The sequence below is a fragment of the Pyrgilauda ruficollis genome, unplaced genomic scaffold (genome assembly GCF_017590135.1).
Source record: "Pyrgilauda ruficollis isolate IOZ18807 unplaced genomic scaffold, ASM1759013v1 scaffold86, whole genome shotgun sequence".
Classification (NCBI taxonomy): domain Eukaryota; kingdom Metazoa; phylum Chordata; class Aves; order Passeriformes; family Passeridae; genus Pyrgilauda; species Pyrgilauda ruficollis.
In genome coordinates, this window is record NW_024530599.1 from 2,460,923 (window position 1) to 2,488,623 (window position 27,701).

General features: G+C 38.9%; 1 protein-coding gene across 4 annotated transcripts in view; it reads left to right on the forward strand.

Annotated features, from left to right (window-relative positions):
* The window catches only part of TENM2 (teneurin transmembrane protein 2), a 479,299-nt gene that overhangs the window by 18,373 nt on the left and 433,225 nt on the right, over window positions 1–27,701 (forward strand). For all 4 annotated transcript variants that reach the window (XM_041488023.1, XM_041488020.1, XM_041488021.1 and 1 more), the window contains exon 2: window positions 16,738–17,013. In XM_041488023.1, the coding sequence (XP_041343957.1) occupies window positions 16,738–17,013 (276 nt within the window). The remainder of the gene's footprint in view (window positions 1–16,737; window positions 17,014–27,701) is intronic.

Genomic DNA, 27,701 nt, shown 5'->3' on the forward strand with positions numbered 1-27,701 from the left:
TTTTATATTATTGTAATTCACAAAGCTGAGTCCCTATAAAATCCTATTAAATTCTGAAGTCTTTTTTTTTAACATGTACTGATACATACAGCATTGCAAGCCCTCGGTTTTTTTTAATAATGGGAAAATGTTTGGGGAGATAAAACCATAAGCTGTAACTGATCAAACGCTGGCAGATGAGGATTTTGTTTCCTAGTTGTTTCACCTCCCTGTCCTTTTTTTTAAGCTTGAGAAATTACTTAGAGGTGGCTTGAGAGTAGAATATGGCTCATTGGTAGGGAGAATTTCATGGAATTTATGGTGGGAAACTGAAAATGTGCTTCAGTAAGTGAGGAAAAACAAGGAGAGGAGACTGAGGTGTGGGAGCAGATGTATTTTTACTTGGGTCCATCCAACCATTAATAAGCTCAGATTTGAGTCCTACTGGACTTTAATTAATAGCCCTCTGCTGGGAAACACAGACTCGCTACACCAGTGGTGAGGAATTCCAAAGAAAAAGAGCTAATCTGACAAGTATTATCTCTACAGGCATACAGAGAAATAAATGCTTTGTTGTAAGAAATACACCATAACTCATCTGTGACCTTCCTGGCTGAAGTAGCAGCCTAGGGAGGGTTTTTTTGACTCTCAAAATGAGTGCTGTACTATCATTGCTGCTGACTGTGCTGCAGCTCACAAGGCTTGGTTCCTAATGCCATTTTATGTATAGAAAAAATGGATTAAGCTGTTCTTGAAGTTAGCTTCTTAGAATGAAACAGATACCATGATGTGGAATTTCATAGTGTTACCAGGGTTTACCTATACTGGGAAAAAATCAGAATACTTGGTAATGTCATCTTGATGAAGTCTCTACCACTGGGGCTTGACTAGTAAACACATACTTTATTTTTTGTAACTGAAGATGGTGTTCTGGTTTCCTGGCTTTACAGCAAAAGTAAGGCAGGAATCTGGGTAGGCTATATTGACTATAACTGTGTCATGCAAATGAGCTGAGGGAAATTTACCCTTATATGCTTATTCTTTTACAATACCTTTAAAATTCTTTTAAGAGGAGCAAAGAATTTATTCTATTAAGAAATTATTATTATTGAATTTATTCTATTAAGAAATTGTGTGGTGTATTTTCTCTTTGTGCTTTCTTTTTCCAGAATATTTCTTTGTGCTTTTTAATATTTAGAACCTGTCTGAGTTGGAAATGGAAGCCTAAAGGTTTTTCTGACAAATTGCTGAGGTCTATTAATTTGTATGGTTCGTTTGTGCTCTCCATAGTCAAACTGAATTTTCTGGTGCATACTTTGGTTGTGTAGGGAATGCAGTTCTATTTTAAAGTGATATCTAGTCCCTGTAATTTTTTTTTTTTCTATCAGTGTCAACGTACTTGGAAGACTGAGTCCCTGTAAGGTTGAAAGAGTCACTTCAGGAAATAAATTGTATGTGAGGAGTTTGTGAAGAGAAGCTTCAGTGGCTGGTGAAGGCTCTTACAGGAGTACTGAGGGGAGGAGAGGAGCTGTTTAATGCCAACTCTTCCTGTAGCCTGTCAATTTATTCATGCAGTGGACCTTGCAAGCCCAATCCACAGATGCTATTTTCTGCTCCTCACTGAATAAAACTCAGTGCTGGGTCCTGAGTGTAAAGATTAATTAGTCAGTGAGTGTTAAAGGTCTGTTAAAGCCATTATGGCTTGTGTCCACAGAGACAAATAGGGGCTATAAAACACTGTGTTCGAAACCTAATTTTACATGTGTATTTTTCATTAATAATAATGATGGTAGTAATAATTATGGTCTTTTCATTCTGAAAGCTCTCCAAGGACTAAATGCATAGTGCAGTGCATACTGTGTAGGAAGGATCATGCTTTCCATCACTGAAATGCAGGCTGTCAGAAGGCAGCCTTCGAGTGATGGGAGCTCAGGTTGTTGTTGGCCATTGCTCAGGCAGCTGTGCAGTGCAGCTCCTCCAAGGAAGCTTCTTCTGCCCACATCTAATTGTTCACTGAGCTGAAGGTACTAGAAAATGTGTGTCACTGTTGAAAATGGCAAACAAAGAAATATATATAGTTATCTATATTTTAATTTTTTTTTTAGTTTGACTTCAACACCATATCCTTCCAATTTGTTGCCAGCTTTCAAACAAGCTTGGACTTACAAGATTGTTGAATGTTTGACTTTTTATTGGAAATCTTTAGCTAAATTAATAATTTTTAGCAATTGGCATAAATGGGAAGAATTTGTTTGTAAATATAAGCATATGCATGAGTTGAAAATGCTCTTGCTCATTTCTTAGGACTAAGCTGCAACTGTTCTGTGTGCACTGAAAATGAACGTCAGCATTACCCGCACCTTCAAAAGTGAAATACTCTCCTTTGCATATTTTTCAGAGTTCTGTGGGGTTTAGTGGCATTTTTAGTGTATTTTTGGTGTTTGGAACCAAAGCTGAAGGCAACTGAGATGAGTGAACTAGCAGATAGGGCCTGTCTCTTACATGTGTAAGTTCCAGCATGCAAAGCTAGAATTCATTGTAATACTTGTAAAGGTATTCCTTCTTTTCTCAGAATGAGACTTAAGCAGGGAAGGAAGCCTTTAGAAACATTTCCAAAATTTGGGTTTGTTTACTCCATTGTATCCAGCTATGAGGTCCTTGTTTGATTAACACAACCCTAATTTACAAAACTGACTCTATATATTCTCTGTCTGATTAGAAATGAAGAAAATTGTCCACATGATTGGAAAGAAACTTCTGTTTCTAGTTTGGAAACTTGCTTTGTACAGTGTTTTCATCACAGTGCCATACTTGGATCAGAAGATGCCAATATGTAATAGATCAGAAATACAGAAGGAAAAAAGATGGCATTTTTCATGTAAAAGCAATGGACTGTCAGGTCAGATTCCCCTTGTTTTTGTCAGAATGCTTTCCAGACTCCTTGTTACACACTGACATCTTAGACAACTTAAAAAATCTGTTGGTTCTGTCCAGGGGAGAATTCAGCAGTGTGTGCAAAGGTGGTTTGGGGTTTCTTCCTCTCTCTGAGGTTGTCTGACTCCTTAAGCTGAGGGAAGCCTTGTTCCTTTAGGAGAACGGTAAACTCCTGTTTCAGCTGTTGTGTTGATGTCAGACCTGGAAAGCACAGGAAAGAAATGGAAAGATGTTGATTTATTGAACAGGCTTCCAGCACAAAGATGACTGAATAAAAATGGATAGAGATGGTGATCAGTTTGGTGTCTATGTTACATGAAACTATGGTGCAGCAAGAAAAGGTTATTCTGGGAGAGAAGTTGAAGAGGGAAAAAGAAACAACAACTCAGTGGCCCTTGCCACATTTCTAACTACACATGATAGATATGTTTTGTTAGATATGTTCCAGTTATGTTTTGGAACCTCCATGGATAGTCATTCTAGAGGCTTCAAGAATTTAGCACTCTCACCAGAGAAATTGAATTAATCACTGACTTTAGCAATGTATTTATATCAGCCAGTGAATGAATGAAGTCAAAGGGCTAATAGATCTAGTGAGCAAAGCACTTGCTTTTCAGCTGCAGGTCAAGCAGCAATTGCAGATCTCTGAGGAGCTCCTTTCCCAGTGACCACTTGGTTTCTGTGTGCTGAGGAGGCTGACAGAGCCAAGGGGGTGCGTGGCAGCTGTGCTTGTTCACCTCATCAGAATACCTAATGCTGCCTGAAGCCCTCCCCAAATATTTCACATCTTGTAATGAAAGCTCACTAACTGTGGTCTCATCTCTTACAATAACATTAGTTTATAGAAACATGCTTTATTCTAAGATATTTATCATTAAAAAGGGTATTTAAGTTCTAGTTCATTTTTTTAAGTAATTTTACTGACATGTGTAATATTGATTGTGTAAGAATTGTGAGGGCTGCAGAAGACCTGTGAAGACTGAGTAATTTGGAATATTTTGGATGCCTTATTTGCCTTTCATTTGGCAATCCATCAACACTGGAATAATACATGTGTTAAAATTAATACTTGGGTGTGACAGTTTTTTCAGATATGTGCCAAGGTACTTGGCCATAATTCCCTAGTTCTGTGTATGGTAATGATTCTTCACAAATATTCAAAATAGTTACAAAAAGTTGCGATTTGGGAAAAAAAATTGTAATTTACATAGGGCAATCTATAATCAAAAATTGCAAAATGGGAGAATGCCTGTTCAGAGTCATAAGATTTGATTTACTTCTGGACTTTCCCAAGCACTTGCCCATTTTGCTCGATATTTGTTGCAATTCATGTTGTTGTATTTTGATGTAAATCTTTACTGCTTACCAGTGGTTAGAGAAGCCAGGGCAGGCCATTAAGATGTCTAAGGAAGAGTGCTCACAATATAGCAGGGTCCAAATGTGTTTGTAATTTGCAAATAATAAATAACAACAGTAAAAGTTTTTAACAAGAAACATTTCAGAGGGAAGAACAATGTCTGAGTAATCTCAGTGACTGAGAAGAGACAGAGATGTTCTTTGTAGGTGGAGGGCAATACCACATTGTGGTTTTTTCATCATCTTAAGCTTCTAAATCTCCCTTTCAGCCTTTTTCTGCAAAATTAGACATTAATGTTTCATTATTTACATGTAATATGAATTCAGCCATCTTAATAGTTATTATTCTCTCCATTTCATTGTTTTACTGTGTGCTTTTTGTAGATATTAGCCTTTCATTTTTATTGGCAACATAAAAAAAAATTTGAGTGCATTTTGAACACCACAAATTAAGCTAATTTTTTACTGTTGCCTTTTAAATCTTAATGATGTATGTATTATTGTATAAATCATGTGAATGACTCATGTATAACACCAATAATAGCACTACCACTAACAAAAGAAAGCCAAGTTGTGAGTGGTGGATCTTGTGTACTTTGTGTATGATTATTTCATAGGGAGTAGAGACTAATGAAAGCCAGTAACGATGGATAATTTAATGTATACAGCATGGCTAGCAAATCAAGTGCCAGAAGTTGCATCTTAATTTAGGCAGATATTTTCTGGATTCCTTCTAAAAACCTCCACAAATACTACAAATGCAGGTTGTGAATATAACATTGTAGGGTAGCAATTTATTGCACTATAATTTTGTTTATGGGACTACTGATCAGCAGTTTCACTGTGGTGGCTTAAAGCTTGACTTTTATTGGAATAGACATTTTGTGGAATAGCAATGACCAACAATTACATAGTTTTTGTCATTTTCATATGGGTATCATTTATTACCAGCAATATCCAAATTAGCATTTCAGAGGTTTTTCAGGCTAGATGGTTTTAACTGCTCCTTCTCACATGAAAGTCTTAATTTCCTTCACAGCACGGACCTGTGAACTGTAGGAAATGACTGTGGGGGTCTGTACCTGATAAATCTGCCTTCTAATGAGGGTCACAGCAATGTGCGGCTCCTCGGGTGGGAGCATCCCTGGCAGCCCCCTCTGCTCCGGCCCCAGGGTGGGAGGGGCTGTGCCAGCAGTGCAGGGTGCAGTTCTGCTGCCGCTCCTGGGGCCAATCCCAGGGGAAGAGGAAGGGGAAAAGGAAAAGGAAAGTGCCACGCTCTGACATGGAGCGGCTCAAGGGCTCGCCTGTTCCTCGTGAAGCTCCACCAGGAGCCAGCTGCTCCTGCCTGCTGGGGATGGAGCTGCTGCTGCCCAGGCTCACAGAGGGGCCCTGGGGCTGAGCACAGGACAGAGCCTAGCTCAGCACAGCCCCTGTGGCTCTGGGAGCTCTCCTTTGTGGCCCCGTGTCACTGTGTCCGTGGTAATGAGACAGAACGGACATCTCGGATTTGGCCTCCTGTAACAGGGTTAGATGTTGGGGCTTTGGAGTCAATCTTTGACACATGTCACAGTTGTTAAGGTAGGTATTAATACAAAATAATACATTTGTGTAGTATTCAACTTTCCTGGAGCTGTCTGTCAGAAAGTTCTGAAGTGGATTTCTTTAAAGACTCCCTGTCTCCTGAGGAAAAGGGGATAAGGCAGTGTGTCCCTGGACAGGATCTATGACTCATTATGTCAATCAAATTCCACTTCAGAGGGGAATAAAGAGATTTGTATCTCAAAGCTGTGCATAACGACTTCTTGGCTTTTCATTTCATATTTATGAGCGGTTTACTTTGAAGTGTTTATCAGGCAATACGCAGAAACATGAGAGAGCATTGCCTGAAACCATGTTCAAGTGTCTAATCTGTTAAATGCTTGCTGAGCAGGCTAGTTCATCAGTGCATGCAACGCAAAAAAGAGAGGAAAAAAATAAACTTTCTGGGGTTTTGAAGCAGAATCTTTATATTAACAATATAAAAAGGATTAATAATGCCAAGCATTTTGAAATAAATGTAATATATGAAACTTACAAAAGTTGGTTATGTTCTGTGTTAAGTAGATAAATAGTTCTTTGCTTGAAAGGAACCTTGGCAGTACTTAATACCAAAACTATACAGTGCCACATCTGCTCTTAAGATGAGAGTATGTGGTATCCACAGGATTCTCACTGCTAATTTAGAATGCTTGAGGCATTCATAGGAGCAGGCTGGTGTAGGTTTCTTTTTCCCCTCTAAAAAGGGCATTTCCTGATAACAGGAATGTTAAAAGCTGATTTTAAAAAAGCGGTGGCATTAGTCTGCAATGGAAACAAATTTTGAGCAGTATTACCCACTTGCTGTGTGCTGTGCCTGCAGTGGGACTCTGAAGAGGCGAGTATTGTTAAATAGGTCCAAAATTAAACTCCTTAATTTTAGGTAAAATGGAAACCAAATGGCAATGTTTTTCTCATTTTCCTTTAGCTCCATTGGGTTAGTTAGAAGAGCCCATATGCCTTGTGGTGCTTGTTCCAGTTTCCTGTTCGCAAATGTTCTGCTACCAGTGCTCTCAGGTCAGGCTTTACTAATTGTGGCTGGCTGTGGCTGGTGCAGGGAGCCGTGCGAGGTGGAGCACAGCCAGTGCAGCCCGGCCCTTCTGGGCAGGGCCGTGTTTACCTGGGTGAGCCGTGCTGTCTGTGCATGCTAGCCTGCATTCAACTGGAAAGCAGCTTCGCTTCCAAGCTCATTTTCAAATGTGTTCTTACATATAAGTAATATTAAGAAGGATTAAAAGGAATATCACTAGTTCGGTGCTTGATTTTTGCCAAAAATTCTTTAAACTAAAGTTATCTTTTCCCCTTGCAGAGAACATATTTGAATTTGAATGACTTGGTTTGTGGGTTCCTGCTTTAGACTTCTTAAAGGTATCCCTAAAATAATTTAGAGGACCACAGCACATCTCAACTGTACGCTTCTGATTACTTTAGCTATAGATTTCTTTTGTGACTTTCCAGGTCAGAAATCCTTAGAAACTTTTGGATTTGTTCACTCTTTTGGATGGAGGCTTTCCTGTTCAAGGATTAAACTGTTCTCTCCTTGATTCTATATCCATGCATGTTGTTCACCAAATTTCCAGTTTAAAATGAAAAAAAAAACAAAAAACAAAACAAAACAAAAGCTATGCAAAAAAAGACCCCAAAGCACTATAAAACTTTTTCTGTGTTCAGTTCCCATAACAAAAGTAAGTTGTAGAAGAACTTAAATCCAAGGGTAGTTTTGTGACATGTATGCCTGTTCTCTGTTCTGAAGTCTTTCAAGAGATAACAAAAAAGAAAATAGAGCAAGCAATGCCTTTGAGAACCACAAATCTGAAATTTAAATAGAGGTGCTGGCATGCTCAGCCGAATCAGAGTTCATCAGTCTGAAAGTGATGGATAAATCTGAACATCCAGAGCCTGTCATGGTGGCTTAAGCCACCTGAGGCCACGGGCCAGCTTTGCTCATGTGCCCTATCACACCGGTAATTAAGAACAGAATTTTTTCTGATAAGCAGTGACTGCAAGGCCACAGGCAAGGGACATCCAACAGTACCAGGCAGTGCTGCTGTCAGTATTCACGTCATGGGTGAAGAGTCTGGCAGCAGAATGGACAAGCTCTCATCCAAAGCATCCTGTAAGCAGCAGGGAGGAGAGGGTTTTTTCCCATCCCTGTTCTCTGGTGCTGTCCTTACATACTCCATGCTCCCTTTCAGAGATTTAAGGTTCAGAGCTGCCTGTGGCTCCCATATAAGCAAAAGGGAATTATGTGAACTAGCCTAAAATGCTTCTTTGCAAAATGTTGGTAGGCTGAAAAGTGTGAACTAGTGGGAGGATTAATGAATAATCCAATCTAATCTCTCTTGCTAAATCCGAAGAGTTCTATAATTGGAGTCTGCAAACTCAAAAATAATAATGATGATGATGATAAATAAAAAAATAATAATGTAATCGTATGATGTCTAGGCGTACTTGACCTTTATCAGTGAGATGTGAATTTATCATTTCACCTGATCTGCAAGGCACTTATGAAGCAAGTAAAGGCACTTAGGAATTGAGATGACGTGTGTGTTAAAAATAGTCAGATAACACAGCCTGCACAGTAACTCTCTTTCAAATCAACGAAATTTTGGTCTGATTTTGTAGTATTTGCTGTATTATCTCTTAAAAATAATGCCTCACAAAGATTTTGGGGTTAGGCTGAAAAATTTTTAATGCAGAACTAAGTGACAGACAAGTGCAGTATTTTTTTAATTACAACTGCTTCTTGTGTAGAATATTCGATCTAGTAGAGGAAGATCATTCTTTTTAAGGTCAGTTTGTGAAAATCAGGGTCAACATTTTCCCATACATAAAAGATTATTTGACAAAATTGTTGTTCTAATTGAGATATCTTGATAATTCCTCTTCAGGGGATTGCACACTGCCACCTGTTAAACTTAACGCAGAGTGATGGTAGGAGCTTGACTCACTCTTTGGCACACTTGCATGTCCCTCTATTATTAACCAATAAAGTCAGTGCTGGCAGTCCTTCACATCTGAGACAAAAGTGAGAGGGAAAGGACAACAGAAGTGCAACAACTGGCCCTATTGTTCCAATGGAGTTTTATAGAACAAAATGTAGTTTCAAAGAGCAGAAAGTTTGAATAAACAGTGTCTATAACCTGGTTATTGGCACATAACACAAATCTTCTCTGTTCACTGAAGAAGGGAAAAGTAGTCTAAATTAAAACACTGCTACTGAAATTCTAAACCACTGAGACACAGAAGTGTAGATGAAATAGAGAAGCAGTTTTCATTAACCAAGGGGAGTTGGGGTGCTGAGGTGGGAAGAGAACTTGGAACAGCCCGTGCCTGCCAGCACTGCTGAGTGCGACAGGCTGAAACCTCGGTGTTCAGCGTGGGCGCACAGGGACCAGGAAAACAAAATCAAACAGCAGCATGTTGTGACTGCCCGGAAAACACCACAAGGTAGGGAAGGAAAAGAGGTGCATGGGAGGAGATCATATTCTTCCTCCACGGGTCCTCAGATGCCTGGCAGGACCATGAGCTCCGGCAGTGGAGCTGGTGGCTCTGCAGTGCTGTTGCAAGCTCTGGGTGTGCCAGCAAGGCAGATCCCTGTGTTTGTATGCTTGGGGTTGTATGTGCAGTGTGCAAACAGTACTCATTGGTAGAATGAAAGAAATCCTGTATTAAGGGTTTGTATTTTGTCTATAGCAAAGTTCAGGACCAGTCATCATCTGGATTGGTGCCAACTGATTTATTCATAACACCACAACTGACTGGCTGATGAAAATAACTAATTATTTAGCTAGGATTAAAAGTGAAAAGCTGAAAGCAGTTTATAATTCAGTCAAATAAATACAGATGTTTCCTGATCTCATATAATGAAGACAATTGGTGAATAAAAGAAGATGTGGTTGTTTGGAGGTAAACTTCCCAAAGAGTTTAATCTGTTTCTTTTGATACCTGATTATAAGATATTTATCTTTTACTCCAAAATTATAGTGCTCAAGTAATTTTAATTTCATTATTCTCCAAGTTTGGCATGAAGTTTATGTGGATTTTTTATGTGACTTTTTAAATTGATGTGCCTCTCAGTTCAAAATGTTTGATTTATTAGGGAACCTCTTCATTTTAGGTGAATTATTTTCTCAGTCCTCAAAGTCATTCATATTGGTCTACTGATGATGCTCTAGTAGGATTAGAAATGCAGAGTTAAAGGCTGGTAACTTTGCTATAGCATGTTAGGAGCAACATCATTCAGAATATAACCACAAGTTCTCAGCCGAGTAATGGTTTAAACTTTTTATTCTAGTGTACAGGTTACAATTTACATTACTGTTATTTCTAAGTGACATGGTATTTACAGTGAAGAAGCACCTTCTGACTAAAGAGCTGACAGCTGCTAGTGCTCAGAAATCTTTATATGTGCCTGGGGACCTTCATAAAATATAGAGTAGCCGTGTTCTCAGCTTGTGAAGCAAGGTAGGGAGAAATAATTAAGGTTTTGTCTGTGTTGACAGCTGATTCAGGTTTTTTGAGAATTCCCAATTAAACAGTCATGGAAGTATGAAAGCTTATTACCATTGACTTCTGCTGTTTCTTGAGAGCACAGTTTATTTATCAAGTCATGAACAGTGCTTTATCTTTTGTCACTTTTAAAATCTTGATTTAAGAGTATAAAAATAAGGAAAAGGCTTTACATTAATTCAGCAAAGTATCAACAGCTCATTTATCTGCTGGTTGTTTACTGCAGATTTTTGTAGTGCTTTTTCTTAATAATTGAACTCAGATTAGTGTATCAGTGAAGATAAACAGCCATACAGTGATTTTATCAAAAAAGTACTTTGTGTGTATATATATATATATATATAGAGAGAGAGAGAGAGAGAGAGAGTCAACTGGAAATCAAGGAGAACTCACTGTCCTTTTCTTACACAACTGAAAATACTTTAACAACAGCAGACCTAAATCTTCTGAGGTAGACTGGAACAAAAATGACATTTTTTTTTTATTGGTGAAAACTGACTTTAAATTCTGGGGAACCATGGTTTAATTATTGCACTGCCGTGTGGCAAATGAGCTTAAGTGTGCATTGCAAGCATGCATAGTCAATACAGATACTAAACAATAGCTCTTATCTCTTGGGATTGCATTTCATTCTTTCCTTATATTGTCTTTGAAACTGACTACTTTTCCAAGTTTGCATTGTCCATGGATCTGTAGTTGTTATTCCTTCATAGGAAAACATTATGCTTCTGTGACAGGAGATAGTATCAGGTTGAGCAGATTGGTTAACATAAAAAAACAAATGGAAAATAGTTATTTCAGATTTCTTTATGCTAGCTATCACTTTAAAGTACACAGAAATTCCTAATATTTTCTTGCATTTCTGTGATGGATTTTATTTAGAAATTCACTATCTCTTAAAAGAAAATAGGCATTTAACAAAATTATTCCATAGTTTGATCCATTTCAGGGCTGGGAATAGAAAATATATGCACTCTTTTTCATAAATTTCTATTAAAAAACCCGAAAAAACAAACAATCCCAACCACCACCTCCAAAACCCACTATTACTTTGATAGTGTTTGGACCAGAGCTGGGGAGTTTACAAGAACTTCACGATTTGCCATGAGGCTTCACTTTCTGTTCTTTCTCTGCTGCTTCTAAAGGAAGAAGTAACAGGAACTGAATTTTAGTCTCTTGGGGTTGGCTTGTTTGGAGACTGGACAGGGGCAGGTTCTAAGATGGATGCTGGAGAAAATCCTTCATGTCGCCTACAATGACTTTGTTGGTTAAACCAAGGTATCTCCATGCTTTGAATGGGAGATTCCAAGTCTGGGAATCTTTCCCCTCTGTCTGTGCATCTCTGCTGACATCTGACAGATTTCCTGGAGTCTGAGTGCAGAAGTGCTGGGAGCTCTCAGGTGTGCCCAGGAGGTGCTGCTGGCCCACGAGGTCAGCTCTGAGCAGAGCTTTCCCAGCCTTCTGCTGCCTGACAGAGAATAATATGGGAGGCTCAGCCTGGAATTTTCTTTCTGCTGGCACTTAATCAGCAAGGAGAAGGAGGAGAAATGCACCCAGGGAGAGCACAGAAGGGTGAAGCACAGAGGAGAGCAGAGCAATTGCTTACAGAATTGCATACATCTGTCTCCCTCAGGTTTCAGAATGGACAGGAATAGTAGGAATAACACATCCCTTTATAACAAATGAAGCTGTGCTTCTTTTACCATTCCTTAGAGCTTGGAAAAGTTGGAAGGATTGGCTAAGAAAGTAAAGTGTTAGCCTGAAGGGTTGCATTTCAATGTGGGCTGTGTGGCGTAGATAATAAATTGTCATGCTTGCTACCTAGCTCCATCCTCTTGTCTTCTCAAATCTGATTTTGTCTTTAATCAACATGAGCACTTGAGGAAAAAGCCATAAATGTATAGTTTTCCCTAAGCCAGAATATCATCGAAATCAGGTTCATCTCCATAAGGTGGTGCCAGAAATACAATTGGTGGGATAGAGAGGAAAAGAGAGTTTTTACACCCTGACCCTGTGTAAGAACTGCTCAGCAATAGCTGGACCCTCACAGCCCCATACCAGCTGCAGAGAATAAAATCAACTCTATCCCAGCCAAGAGCAGCCCAGCATGGGCATCAGAGTCAGAAAGGAGCAAGGCAGTTAATAAAAGACTGTCAAAGAATTCTTGTCATTGATAGGAGGAACTAGGAAGTGAACTTTACATTCAAACCACACATTCCAACGTGCACAAACATTTCCGTTTGCTGCTTCTAGTCAGTTTGCTGCAAAAGGGACCAGAGCAGACTGAATTTATAAAGAATTGAGCAAAATTAAATGTGCATCAGAGGTTTTTTAAAAAGAGAGACCTCTTCCAGAGATTAGACCTAAATTGTGGAACTCCTGCCAGCAGAATCATTATAGCTGTGAATATAACAAAAACTTGAGAAAGGATGGAATGTCTTAAATCAATATATTTTTGTTATTCTTACTTTCTGTAACAGATTGTAGTAGCAAAGACTGTGAATTATATTTATTCTTTTGATTTTAGACTTAGCCCAGTCTTGAACTTGATGTCGTGTTGAAGGCAAATTTATCTTATCTGTGCATTACTGGTTTCAGAGATCTTCCTCTGAGGCATCTTGTAGCTATCACAGCTGGATTAGATTAATCTTCAGAGGGGCAATTCATGCAGTTTGTGATCAGCCAAATGAGACCTTTGCCTAGGGGTTAGGTGAACGTAACCTTTGCTTAAATGGTGATGCTTTCTAGACTTAGCAGGGATAATGAATACAGTAGTACATCATTGAATTCAACACACTGTTAGTAAGTGTTTATATCCTAAATAACTGAAACAGTAAATTTCTGTACAAGGAAGTGCACTAAAGAGATAATAGAAGTAATGTCCTCATTTAAAGGAAAACATCTATTCTATTGAGAGACTATTCACAGCATGTAGATTATGGGCAATGATGATCAAGTACATAACATTATATTACACTGCTAAACTAGAATACTGCTGATCTGTTTTTATATGAGAGATTATGTACACCTTAAGGGAGCAGCTGAGTTTAACTGCCTTCCTTTAATGAAAACCATCTAGTGGTTTCTGCAGGAGGGGCTGAAGGGACTGAGGATGGAGACACTAAGCTCTGTTTCATGTGAAAAAGCAAAAACCTTGTGACTTTCTATTTTTGGTGCTGTGTTCTTCAAGGCAAAGAAGTTTCTTTCTTTTCCACCAATAAGGATCCAACGTTATCTATCTCTTTTCTCTTAGTTTCACCAGCAAAGTAATAGATGCTACAAGAATGTGAAAAAAAGCTTTCAGTGTGCAAGAATGGATTCTGCCTGCACATTTCAGTCCGGCTTTGCAAGTGGCATTGCAGGGAGGGGCAGTTCAGTTCCTCTCAGCTCCCTGCAAGCCCCAGGTTAGGGGGTGCTGTCTCACACTGTAAGAAGCCACCGTGGCCTGCCTGCTCGTGCTGGCAGTGCAGTCTGGCTTGTGGCCCCACGTCTGTCTGTGGGCACACAGCAGAGCAGTCAGACTGGCCACGGCATGGCAAGCAGTGGCACTGCTGCCCTGCTTGTCCCCTACCAGGTCTTGCTATAGCTGGGCTCCCACTAGCAACAGAGCTGTAAGGATGATACTCCTTGAAGGAAACACTAAGCCTTTAGCCCAGGCCAGGCTGTGCCTGCCTTTCCTCTCTGCAGTTCATGAGTGCTGTGCTTTGAGTTGGCACTGGGGCAAGGCAGGCTGGGTTGTTCTTACTGAACTTTGTCATCAGCAGTATGATATACCATTTCATATATATATATATATATATATATGTAATACATGGAGTATTCTGGCAGGCTGAGTGGATATGGAATGATTTTGGTATTTTTTTATCTTTTATGAGACTATACTTCATCTGCAAAGTAATAGTAGGGTGCCCAAAGCGGGGTAGCCAGGATGGGCAAGGGCTTCGAGGGGGAGCCATGTGAGGAGCTGCTGAGGGCACTTGGTCTCTTGGAGAAGAGGAGAATGAGGAGAGACCTTGTTCCATATACAGCAAGGTACAGAAAGTCTCCTTTCTTGTGAGGGGAAGAGGAGGGGCAGACACTAATCTCTTCTCTATGGTGAGCCATGGCAGGACCCGAGGGAATGGCCTGAAGTTGTTTCAGGAGGATTAGGTTGGATATTAGAAAAAGATTCTTCACCTAGGGGAAGGTTGGGCACAGGAATAGGGTCCCCAGGGAAGAGGTCACAGCACCAGCCTGACAGAGTTCAGGCGGTGCTCGGACAATGCTCCCAGGCACATGGTGTGAAGGTTGGGCTGTCCTGTGCAAGGCCAGGAGTTGGACTCTGATCCCCTTCCAACTCGGCTTATTCTGTGAATGACGGGACAAATTATTTCTGTGCATCCAGATTTTATTTATCCTCTATGTGAATATACAAGGGTGAATATACAAGGTCTGCTGGTGGTCTAGCGATGGCATTAGTACCTTAATGTGCAGTAATGGCTGAGTAAATGAGAGAAGAATATGTTAGTGGAAGCAGTTCATATGTCATTCAAGACTCGTGGACAGTTTTATTTTAGGAAAACAAGGCATGCAGGAGAACATGGTCCAGAATAAGAAAAGGTCTAGAGAATATATCTGTAGTATTTCCATCTTCCTTTCCTCAGATTTTAGTCAATTAAGGGCTAAGCAAAAAATCTCTAGACTGAAGTGCACTTGAGCAGCTCAGTTTTAGGACTGTTGAGTTCCTTGGTCTAAACCACTAAATTTCTGATTACTACATTAAATACTAGAAGGCAGAAAAAATATGCTCCTAACTAGAAGGGTTTGGGTTAATTTGGAGCTGGCTTTTTAAATGTCAGACTTTCTATATTCTTTTGCCACTAAATGTTGCATTTCTTGAGAAGCGTTGTCTGGTGAGAATTCTTCCCCTGGCTGTGGCCATGGTGTCACCATGGGGCTGTTGGACCTCAGGGTGACAGAGCCACACCCAAGCCTGGTCGTTGCTGGCTGAGGGCATAGGTCAGGCTTCCAGAAGAAATCCATCCCCTTCCTTTAACTGATGAGCTTCAGGAATAAATTTAAACTGGGCCCAAGTTTTACATTTTACACGTGTGCACACGCCCCTTATCCAAAATGTGCTTTGGTAGTTAGATATGAGACTGGAGAGAGCTGATACAGAAAGGGGAGCCAGATGGATTTAAAACTCTATGAGCTTTCATGGCTAATCTGAGAAAGAAGTTCTAATACTTAAAAATCTAGTTACCTTCTTTATTAATAGAATACATTTGTGTGTTTCATTTAGTGTATGAACTTCCATTGTTTAGCTTCATCCTGACAAATATGTAGAGGATGAGGAAAAAATAGAAACAGATTTTGGGCTAAATAAAACTACTGTTTTAGAAACACAGACCACAGATCTGGTTTCCCTGTGAATTAAGGAGTTAGTTAAATAATTAGCAGTTATATTGCCAGCAAATACAGTCTGGTTTTTGTTTTTAACCCAATGCAATGAAGCTCAAATTACTTTGCTTTTCAAAATCTTTGAAAGCCTTAGAGACCAGTGAATATTTCCCTTTATTTTTTTACTGCCCTGTTCATTACTGTAGGAAACAAGTACATAAGCAGAAATCAGGCGGCAGCTCTGGACTTTCTGAGAACCCTGGGGGCCTCTGTGTGCTTTAAAAATGTATAAGATTTTGTCCACTGAGTCGTTATTAACTGCTAAAGGTCACGTGTTTTGACATTGTCTCAGAAAGTTTTGCCTTTAAACCAAATGACCTCCTGATTTTGGTATCGATTCATTCTTTCTTCTGGAATATAGGGGAAAATGAAAACAGTTACAATGTAAGGTCTGTCTTGGTTTCTTTAGCAGATATTAAATTACCAGTTGCGCCAAATGTAAATATCAAATTGGTGACAAAGTTCCATGTTTCCTCACTGATAGATTTGCATTCTTTCACTGTCTCTGAGAATGACTTGTGTATGTGAAAATGACCTTCATTTAAAAAAAAATCTCTTTTTGAGTAATCAGATGGATGACTTCAAAGCTCATGCTCTGTCCTACAAATATGAGGTTACATACACACTAAAGCAGGTCATGTCATTAGCACTTGTCATGAGGTTCATGTTAATTAAGTGGTTAATTATTTGAGGGCAAAATAGTAGCCTAAAATTTAGAGACCTTTCCTACCTTTGTTTTGTATATTTCATCCATTTTAGATACGTTCAATATTTTCAAGGTTAAGTCTTGCTATACCATTGCACCAGAGAGTTCTGTAAGTAATTCATTGGTATACAGCAGAACTGAGCAAAATTAAAAAGAGATCTGATATGTTCAAGCTGAAAATAAATCCCCTAGCTTTTTAAATGACTTAACTTTTATTTTTTTACTTGTCCTTCTAGGAACAAACTTCACCCTGGCAGAACTGGGGATCTGCGAGCCGTCTCCGCACCGGAGCGGGTACTGCTCGGACATAGGGATCCTGCACCAGGGCTATTCCCTGAGCACAGGCTCCGACAACGACTCGGACACGGAGGGAGGGATGTCCCCGGAGCACGCCATCAGGCTCTGGGGCAGAGGCATCAAATCCAGGAGGAGCTCCGGCCTGTCGAGCCGGGAGAACTCGGCTCTCACGCTCACCGACTCCGACAACGAGAACAAGTCAGACGAGGAGAACGGTAGGGTTTTGCTTCAGTATATTCCTAATCTGCTATTCCTAACTTATTAAAAATACACCAGTCTGCTTTCAAAGGTGAACTTTGCACTTTCCCAGTTTGCCTAAAGCTGGTTTTTAACGTGTTTTGTGTGCATTCACATTCTCTGAACATAATCCCTTAGCCCAGGGTTTTCCTCCTGGGAAGCTGCAGTGTTGCTTGCATTTACAATAGTTTTGGGGTTTTTTTGGCAACACTATCAGGAAACTAGTATATGTGCATCATATGATAGATATTATGTGTGATCTTACAATTTACTTTTCATGCCATAATCTGTCACAGAAGTTTGTGCTCCGAGTATCTTAAATTAAACTTAATGATGAGAAGCAGAAAGAAATTTCCAAAGAGAAATAGTTTTTATATGTGATTTTTCTACACAGCTTGAAGTAATATTAATAATCCACAATGTGCTGATAGCTGTAACAATGATGCTAATTCGTAACAATCAGATTTAATTTTAGGTATTTTTTCCATGGTTTTGAAGTTGTAAAAACAATTCTTTTTCTCCTTTATTACTGGTACTGGGGGGGGCTTTTGGAAAACAAATCTCTGTATTGCGTAGAACACTTGTGTTTAGTGTGGTTTAAAGTCACAGAAATGAGACTTTGGGCTCAGCACCAGTCACTTGTGACCAAACAGCCTGGCAGGAGAAGTGGAGTCTGAGTGTCCTGTGTTCAGCACTGTCCTCTCAGGTGCACACATCCAAATTCAGGTCCTTGGTGTGGCTCACCCTCAAGTTCTTACCTGGGGAATTTTCTGGGTTCAAATAGCTTTAAAGAACTCAAGACGGAAAATAGTAAAAAAGGATTTGCAGGAATTTGTCCTCCATTCTATAGGGTGATGAAAGTGCAAACTCATCTTAGTTACAATAGAAACAAAGGGGTTTGGATCTTGTCATTCTGAGGAGGTGAAGAGGAACCTCCTTAACATCATCAACCCTCAGAGCAACTGTTCCAGCAGCGTAAGCTCTCTGCTAAGCATTTTGGGGTAAAATTATGTTTGATACATGTTGGGTGCCTCTCAGAAGAGCATTTTTGTAGGTGGTTTTTTTTGGGCTTCTCCCTTTACGCACTGACAGTTGTCTTAGTTTCAGCAAAGTGGGTGTGCCAGGCTCTGGAAACACAAGCAACTGCTTGTCAAAGCAAACAGGGCAAAATTACGGTTTATATGTTGATAGGAAGAAGTTCAGCAAAGTGCAATTGATTTTGTTTGTAACAACAGTCTTTTTTTGTTGATTTAAATTGAATCTTGAAGTTATATATCCTCTCCATAGGCATAGCAGGATACATTTCTTCATCAAAACTAAGGAGGGTATGTGCATTTCCTAATAATGGTTTGTACAAGGAAGCCTGTGTTTTGAAAAGAATCAGTGACTGGTTAATTGATTTTTCCTTTTAATAATACCATTCACAGAAAATATGACAACTTCCATTGATTTTAGTACAGTTTCGTTAAGGCTTCTGAGCATATTTTCAAATTAACAACCTGACTAATAGAATTCTGGCATTATGGAATGATTGGCCTTCAGTGCTGTAGCAGGAATTCACTTCTGTGCAGGTGGTTGTCTCCATTTCAGTGGCAGCAGTGTGTCACACCTTTTGTCTAAGAAAACATAATGATCTCAGAACCCACTTTTATACACACTGTCACAGACTGATAAAAGAATGAGTCTGTTCACTTGTTTTTCATTTTCCTCCCCATAATAAGTGAATTATTCAGTAATTGGAAATACAGTGCAGCAAATCCATTTTTCATGTTTCTAACAATGATATTAATAGGAGAAAGAACAACATGATCAAACAGCAAGCAAGTAATAAACCAGTATGTGGAATTCATTTTGAGTTTCTGTGAGAAGAGTTTCTGTGTGTTTGGCTGTTTTAAAAAAACATCACGCAAGTATGAAGCAACTGTTGTGTACACAGAGGTGTTAACTTCAGTAAACTTTTTAGCCTTACTCTCTCACAAACCCTGGTTAGCTCAAAAATCAATGCTTCTTCACATCACTGATTTTATGAAGTTTTGGGATACATTATCATATAGATTGACAGTTGCCCCACTGGTTCAGCACCACAGTGTGGACACTTACAAAACCATCATTAATTTCTCACACTTGTGCCCAGCAGTGGTTTTCTACATAATAAACACTGTGTCCTTCAGAAGCAGATCAATAACCTGCTAGGTGTTCATCCTGAGAGGAAGTAACAAGAATCTATAATTCAAGAGAAATTTGTACTCTGATATGGTTTCATATTTGCAGGATACCAGCATAAAGCAAGACATTACTTGGCATGAGACTTTACCCATTTATGCCTGGCAATATTAGAGGGAACTCATGATGCTTATACCTCTGAATTTATTGAAAGTACTCTTAAAGCTTTTCCCTGATACAGCTCAAGGGTTATGAAAGAGCAGTTCAACTCTAAAAGATTACTATTTTTTAAAAATATTGAGATCCTATCACAATTTAAACTTTAAAAACAAAAAAGCAAGCAAACAAGCCATACCCTTAGCAATTTTTTTTTGTATCAATAAATCTATTTTGTCATTTCCAAGTAGCACAGAGGAAGCTTAATTTCTAAAAATTGCTCCCATTCAAATCCATTCACAAAGCTTGTGACCATTTTCTGCGCTTGTAGATTTTGTATGATTTAATTTTATCATAAACCAGAATGCTGTGAACCTTGAAATATTAGCAGGCTTGGAATGCTTATAGATAAATTGAAATAATGGAAGCTCATTAAGTCCCATGTTTTACTTGATATACTGAATTTCTTCCTAACAAAACACCTTATTGATATGTTATAAACACTTATATTTTCAGAAGTCTGATTAGGCTCTAAATTCTTACTGTATCTTGTAGTTTTTGTTGCTAGATATGGCCATCTCTTCTTTAGACAGATCAATTCTGAATTTGTAACACAAATTTGTCATCAGATTGGTACTCAACATGATGTATACTGGGTTGTGAGATTTAAGTAATTTTTTTTTAATATATGCAAATGTAAAAGGCCAGTTAGAAATACAGATCACCTCTGATGTCATGTGCCAGTTTTGTAGAGAGAATCACCTGTGGGGATGCAAGGGGATACAGCACTGCTCCTCAATGCTTATTTTTCTTTGATTAAGTCTTGTAACTATTTATTTTGAGACATCATGGCAAACTTCTCAAAAGTATTTTTTTCGTCAGTTGTAATGTTCTTTTCTAAGCCTACAGTATTTCTATTTCAAGAGTAAATCTTAGGGGCTGGTCATGTTTAAGTGGTGACCTTGAAACAACTACTCTTTCAGTGTTGGCTTCTTCTGTTTTTTGGGTTTTTTTTAAAGTTGAACTGAAAATTATGTTCTTCCGAAAAATATAAAACATTGGAAAATAAGGTAACTTTTGGTTTAAAAATCCATGAAAACAGAATGATCATTCTTAAGGAGCATTTATGTACAGAATCTTTTTGCAAGAGATCTGCAATTTTCTCTTTTCCTGGCTTCAGTGTTGTTGAATGACCAGTTACAGGCTGTTAGGAAAGCAGTGAAATTCAAGTGACATAAGGCAGATGGGACTGAAAAGCTGAACAGAGAAAAGATAATCTTAGGTAGAGGAAAGGAGGATGGAACAGTAGGGTGTAAACTCAGGGCAAATCTTGGTTTGTGTGCTGAAATTAACTCGTTGGCTCAAAATGAACCCAGAAGGAGGGTTTTCAGTTTGATGTGAATCTAGATCCTGCTTTTCTTCTGTTGTGAAAGAGAAAATCTAGAAATGGTGTTGGGACTTTTTTTTTCGTAGAAGGTTGTTCCCTTAGCACTTTTTCTACTGTATATTTATACTGTATATATTTACTTTTTCAATTGTATATACTGGATAGATAATGTGTTGCACTGATATTTTCAGGTTCAATACCCATCAGTGTTTGCTCTTTTAGACATTCTGGTGGTAATGACTGTGACTATTTTTTCCATATTGCTTTGGTGGTGCTTTTTATTGTAGTAATTAAAAGTTGAGTATCAGACAATACCTTATGTGCATATCACTTACTAAATGAAAGAGTGCCAGAAATAAAGAAAATGGAGTTGGAAAAATTGTAATGTAAAATATTAAAAACTGTGTTTTTGTTGTACTTCTGATTGAATCTCATGAAAAATTAGGTTGGTGTTTTTTTTTCTTTTTTTCCCTGGTGTGACGTTTTCAATGGCAATTTCCTACAGTAACTTCTTAAATGCATCTGTAAATCTTAAAATCGAAACATAACCCCACCTCCTAATTTAAACTGACCTCACAGTTTATCATTGTTTCAATTTTATGAGCAGTATAATCTGAGCTTTTCCTGGGATGTTGTTGAATAGCAAACTTGGAATTACAATAGAAAAGAGATGTTATTGCATCAGAGTAGTTTACAAAAAGGCACCAGACAGATGACAGCCAAGGAGTTTATTTTCTTACTTTTACTGTTGTAATTTTGACATGTTGTTATCAATATTTCATTTTTTAATTTTTTTTCAGCTTTCTATTTCACACTTCATAATTTGCAGGAAAGATTATAGCAACACTGTGGTTCTACTCTTGAGACTATTTTGGGTTTGTCGTATGCATGCTAATGTGTCTGAGTTGTAAGGGAGTAGAAAGTAAAAGCTTTTTATGTTGTTGGTCCCAGAATTCTGTTTGGGTTAAACAAGTGGGAGATGCTAAAAGTTCCCCACCAAGAAATACTCATTTTCACCAACAGGAAATACTTTCCTTGTTAAAAGGGAATGTTTAAATAGTGGTGATGCAGTTGGAGCAGGTCTGTGTCATCGTCAACTGCATGTGTGTGGGAAACATAATATGCCCTCATAATTTTGGGATAATATATTGATATTTTGGGTACAAGGAACAGCAGGGAAGATGCAGACTTGTTCTATATGGCATAGTGGAGTGCTGGTTTCTGTAGGGAGAACTGTCTGGGAATGTTGTGCCTGTTTCTCTCCCGGAGCAACCCAGGTAGCTTGGGAACAACAGGAGGCACCGCTCTGAGAGAGGAGAGAGGAAGAGCTGTCACAGTTGTGAGATCTGTTCCTAGCTGAGAAAGTGGCCAGATGGTCCCAAGGAAATGATGGGATTTAAATGAAATGTCATACACTCAGAAAATGGCATTGCACACGTCACACATCACCCAGGCTCCTGAAGGAGGAGAGCTGGGGAGGTGAGCTCCTGCATGGGCAGGCTTCAGCTCTTCTTCAGGAAGGCTTGTAAAGTACTTTGTAAATGACAAATTTAGAAAGTCATTAAGTGCAGTATCAAAGCTCGGTTGCTTAAGTGGATCCAATTTTGATGTGCTCTCAAAACCTGAGGGCACTTCTGATAGGAAGTGGTTTCCTAATGAGGGAATTGACTAGCAGGAATGACTTTTAAAGACTTAACTACACATAAACTCAATTTGGTCCAGGTAAATGGCTTATGTATTCAGTGCAGAGAGAGTCTAGATGATGGGGTTAAGGACAAAAAGTGGATATGTAGCGCTGGTAAACTTTAAAGCCTTGTGTAAGACAGGAATATGAAATGACAGTATTAAAAAGCTTAAACATTTGTTGCAATTTTAATATAACCCAGCAAGATTGTAGTGTAGGTTGGCAGGATGATGTGATGAATTACTGCTACACTGTCTGGTATATATTGAAAAAGCTCAATAAATACTATCTGGAACAGAGTGCTTGATGATATTCTAGAGATTAAGGATGGAGATGTGGCAAGACAGCTGTGCTTTGGTGGCCCAACAGAGTAAACCCAAATGCCATCTTGATATTGAGTTGCTTGTAGCTGACATTGAGCACTCGGGTAGCCATTAGATTTTCCATTCAGGTCAGTGTTGACCTGGGAGATGTGCAATAGGATCTTGGGTTTCATCCTCTCAGAGATACAGGTGTTTCTAGCACACATGATTACAGGAGGAATGGATGGAATGCTAAAACAAACAAGCAGAAAACCCATTAAAGCCCACAAATATCCCAAACCAAACCCAAAAATCCTCCTGTATATAGTGAGGTGAGGTCTTGCACCATGAATGTCCATGCTGTTCTCCCCAGTTTATGTCAGTCAGGGCTTCAGCACCTGGAAAATTTTCCATTTCCTCTGAGGTGACTCCGGTCCCACATTCTGTGCCCTGCTCTGGCACAGCATCATTGGGCTTTTTGTCCATATCCCATTCAAGAGCCTGCTGAAGCTGTATCCTGTTTGCAGTCCCTCTCTTCATGATGTTTTTTTTGGATAATGTGAATGCCCCCCTCATAATCAAATGAACTAAGGCAATCAGGAATTGAGACCGAGGAATTGAAGGCCGATATTAAGCCAGGAAACTGAGGAAAACAGAAATATAGGCTGGTGAATTAAGGCTATCAGGAAAATACTGCAGCAGCTGGGTGCATAAACTGCTGAGGTTAGCTGGGATCTTCCTTTTTCCTGAATTCTAAGGAAAGAGCTTTTGCCTGCAGCTGTATCTACATCACTGTGTGAAGGTCACAACATGGAAAGCTTTTAAAAAAAACCTCTCAAAATAACCACAAGATTTTTCAATTATTATTTAATCATGAGCCTTTCCATCTAGTAGAGAAATGATGAAACTGTTTAACAAGAACTCCATTACAGCACATTATTCAGTTTGTCAATTATTAGTTTTATAAAAGAAAACTTAGATGATATAGGTCACCCAGGTAAGCAAGCAGCAGCGCCTTTGTTCAAACCATAACTGAGTTAGAATAATGCCTTTTTATTCTTTTCTATAAAAGAGATGTGTGTCTGATAAAGTCAATCCAGCTTGGTGCTAAATGCATTGTGTGTGGCTGATGAATGATAAAACCTTTGCAGGAGGGTTTGCAGGTTTGTCTGTGCTTGGTGTTTAACTAAATTTAATAAAGTGAAACAAAACCTAAGTATTTTACTTTTCTCTTGTAAACTGAAGCACAGATCACAGGAATCCATACTCTGAATGTGTTTTGTCTTGCCTTTCAAAATGAGAAATTTTACCAAAAGCTTCCTCTAAATTCGTCACACCAGAGACTGGTACCTTTCCTCATGTACGGTATCCCACTATTAATAATCTCCCTAATTACAAATACTTGCATACTTCACTGATTACTGCATAATTACATCAAGGTACACACTGCTTTTTCTAGTCAATACTTCCTTTATAAAGCTCAGCCTGGGTCTGGCCAATCAGCCCAGGTGCTGCAGTGAATGCCTACTGTCACATGTGTAAAGTGACATGTAGGTGGCTCTTTAAGTGTCATTACATTTTCTAAATATTACGTGGGATGTGCTTTGTGTTTACACTCTGCACACTGTTCTTTTCAAGGGATCTGTCAGCTTGTCAAAGGCAATGGGTTTGAATTGATTGTTAATGTGGTGTTGAAGTGTCACGTCCTACTCAGGTAGGGTAGAATTCCCCTTCACATGGAAAATGGATAGGTAAGATTTCATATATATATATATTGGAATAAATAGAGCTTTTTGAAAACTGAATTATTCCATAACTAATGAGTTTTGAAAGAGATTATTATTTTTTTACTCTTTTTTATTATAAAGCTTTTTTCACTTAGCTCTTAAATAGTAAGTTATAAAAGATGCTTCCTAAGTTCTGTTCCGTTCTCTGGTCAAAGGAGAGAAAATCTAATTAATAAGCCAATTTTGTTGGTGGTGTTGTTTGGGGTTTTTGTTGGGTGGTTTTTATCCATAAAATGTTCTTTTGTGACTTTTTGCAGAAGCTCCTGGCAGAATTGAATGGCTTCTCTCAGATACTATAGGAGCAACCTGAAAATTAACTTTTTTCTTCACTTTTAATTTCCTTATATTTCACACAGGTTAAAAACAACTTCCTGCTTAATTTAAGCTTTTACAAGTTCTATGACACTCTTCTTCCTTGGCAGTGATAAGGGAAGTACTTTTATCTATTTGTTCAGCCTCTCTGTAGCATTTGAAATCGCTGACTCTCTTCTCTACACTCTTCCTGTAAGAAGCTCAGGGGATGATTGGCAGTGATTCAGGAAGGCTGAAGCTCTGCCTCTCAAATCAAGTGAGAGGTTTCTCGTGAGCAGCTGTTTGTCCACTTGCCTGTTCAGTCTTTGGCTCGCAGACCTCTCATCAAAGTTCTTCAACACTTCAAAAGCTGTTGGTAGCACCACAGAGACCATGCTGAAGTCTTAACCATCTGTGAACAGGAAACACTATCTCTGGTAAAAGTAGAGGACCATTTTTTCAATTTTTATTTTGTCTGTCTCATGGCTCAAGAACATCAGATTAGGCTAAACCCATAAAAGAAAGATGTGAAGGTACTGGGGAGATGGAAGTACCTCAAAGAACTTGTCTTTTCCTAAAGTTACCTCCTCTGGGAGGCTTGTTATCATAGTTCTTAAAGCTAACTCCCTACATTTTTCAACTTCTAGTAGGACTCCTGCCCATGTGAAGATTTATGTGAAGTAACTTTAAATGTTTTTCCCAGCCCAAATAATTGACCCCCATTATGTGCTTCTCTTTGTCATCAGAGGGTGCCACTGCTGTGATTCTATGTTTGTGTGCTAAACCCACTGATTTTTGGAAGAGGCACTGCTTCTATTGGTACCTCTCCTTTTAGTTGTGTAAAGAAATGGGCATAAAGTGGCCATATGGAAAAAAACTGGCAAAAGAGCTATGTGTAGATTGAAACAGTAGTTGGAACAACCTAGTGCTAAAACAGGGTGTCCATTTGGGTTTCTTGCATTTCATCAGCACCATTTACACTGTAGAGGTGTACAAACTCATTTCTTACCCTGAAAATAACCGCAAGTTTCTGGATGCTTAGTACTGTGCAGCAGAACAGCACAGGTGTCAGAGGAAGAGGCAGTTTTATTTGTGAATAAAATCCCAGAAGGAGGTGTAGTTACTACAAAGTTAGTTGCTAGTGTATTCCAGGCTGGCTCCTGGAGGCACCTGCTCTAATATTGAGCATGTGTAAGATCCTGAGGCTTGTATGCACTATTTGTTCATTAGTCTGTGCTTGCACTGTGATTGTCCATCTGTGCTCAGGTCTGAAAGAGAGATTTACACAAGCTGGACTCAAGGAAACATGATTCCTGGAACGCATCACAAGTACAGTTCATCCCCAGAGCATATCAGACTGTATTTAGATGCAATACCAACTCATATTTACACCTTCTGTCCTTTGATATTTTTCTGGGCTCCCAAATACATATGCAGCAATCTGGGTAAATGAAATAAAAAAATATGAACTTATCAAGCTTGATTTCCTACAGGCTGAGATGGAAGAAGACACTTTGGTAGTTTTTTAGTTTTCATTTTATTAAGAAGCCTGCTAGTATTATTGAGGGCCTTCAAATAGCATCTCTCTTGCAGCTGAGCAGCTATTCAGTGGGAAGGATGACTTTTGTGGTTTCTGAAGTTGTTATAAATATCTCAGGAACTGCTGACTGTTCAAGTCATTCAGGCTTTTCAGTAGCATGTTGCTGATGGGAGAAGATCATCACTGAGTGGGTGAAATTGTATTTGCCTGAAAGTCCAAGGAACCCATGGAAACCGAAACTTCCTTGCCATGTTTGCCCTATTGAAACTGAGATACCATCTTGTAAAAAGGCAGAATATCATTCCATTACAGCAACATGCCTGTAGGCAAGGCACAATATGTGAGCATCATTTGTTTGCTCAGAGCCATGACTGTCATTCAGAAATATTGAAAGGTAGCAGTTGGATTTTTTCACACAAATGGTTAAGGGACTTTTCTCAGCATCAAATTAGCGTTCAAGAGTGAAAATATAGCTTCTGTTTCCTCAGATGCTGAGTTGTAAGAATGAGTAATCATGATTCCTGGGGAAATTTATTTTGTTTTTTAACTTGAGTGACACTAGATAAATAGGTTTATCAGTTTTCCACAGAACACTTATATTTAGTAAACTTGAAATGAGATGAATTACAGTGAAGTTACTCCTCTTTCCAGTTTTCTTTAGGAGGGGAATTATTTTAAGGAGGCGTGTGCTATTTATATCTCCCACATAATACTGTACCCTCCAGCTATATTACACTGTGTGGATATGGACAAAACAAGGGATGGCTGTAATTGCTTAAGTGACTGGAGTTTGTCTGTTGTAGTTCTTTTATTTTTTTTCCTATTTAGACTTCTTTTGCTCAGTGAAACAGGACATCACTGACTCTTGTGTTAAAAAGTTCTTTCTGATCAGTTTTGTTCAGTGCACAGAAAGTCAAGGTTAGGACTCTGACCAGAGGGGCAAAGGAAAAAGGAGTCCATGGAGGTTCCTTGGAAGTAGGAATCTGCCATCCAAACCATCTGCTCACCTTGTGTGCTGGGTGTGCTGCTCTGCAAAAGCAGCCTAGAGCAATTCAGAGAATAAGTTCTGAAAGTTAATATCTATATAAATTCAGGTTCACTTTAAAGCCTCTTTTAGTGTAGCAAACTTTCCAATCTGTATTTCTGAAGCTAATAATATATGTAAATCAGTTCATTTTCTTCTTTCACAGAGTTCTCCACATTTTCAGTATTAAATAGTGAAATAATAATCCTTATGGGCCCAGTCCTGTCAGTATATCCCTGGGCAGCTTCTCAAAGGCTCCTTGAGTCTCAATCATCTATATTCATTTGCCAGTTCTAATTTTCTGGATAATTACTGCATATTTCAAGACCACT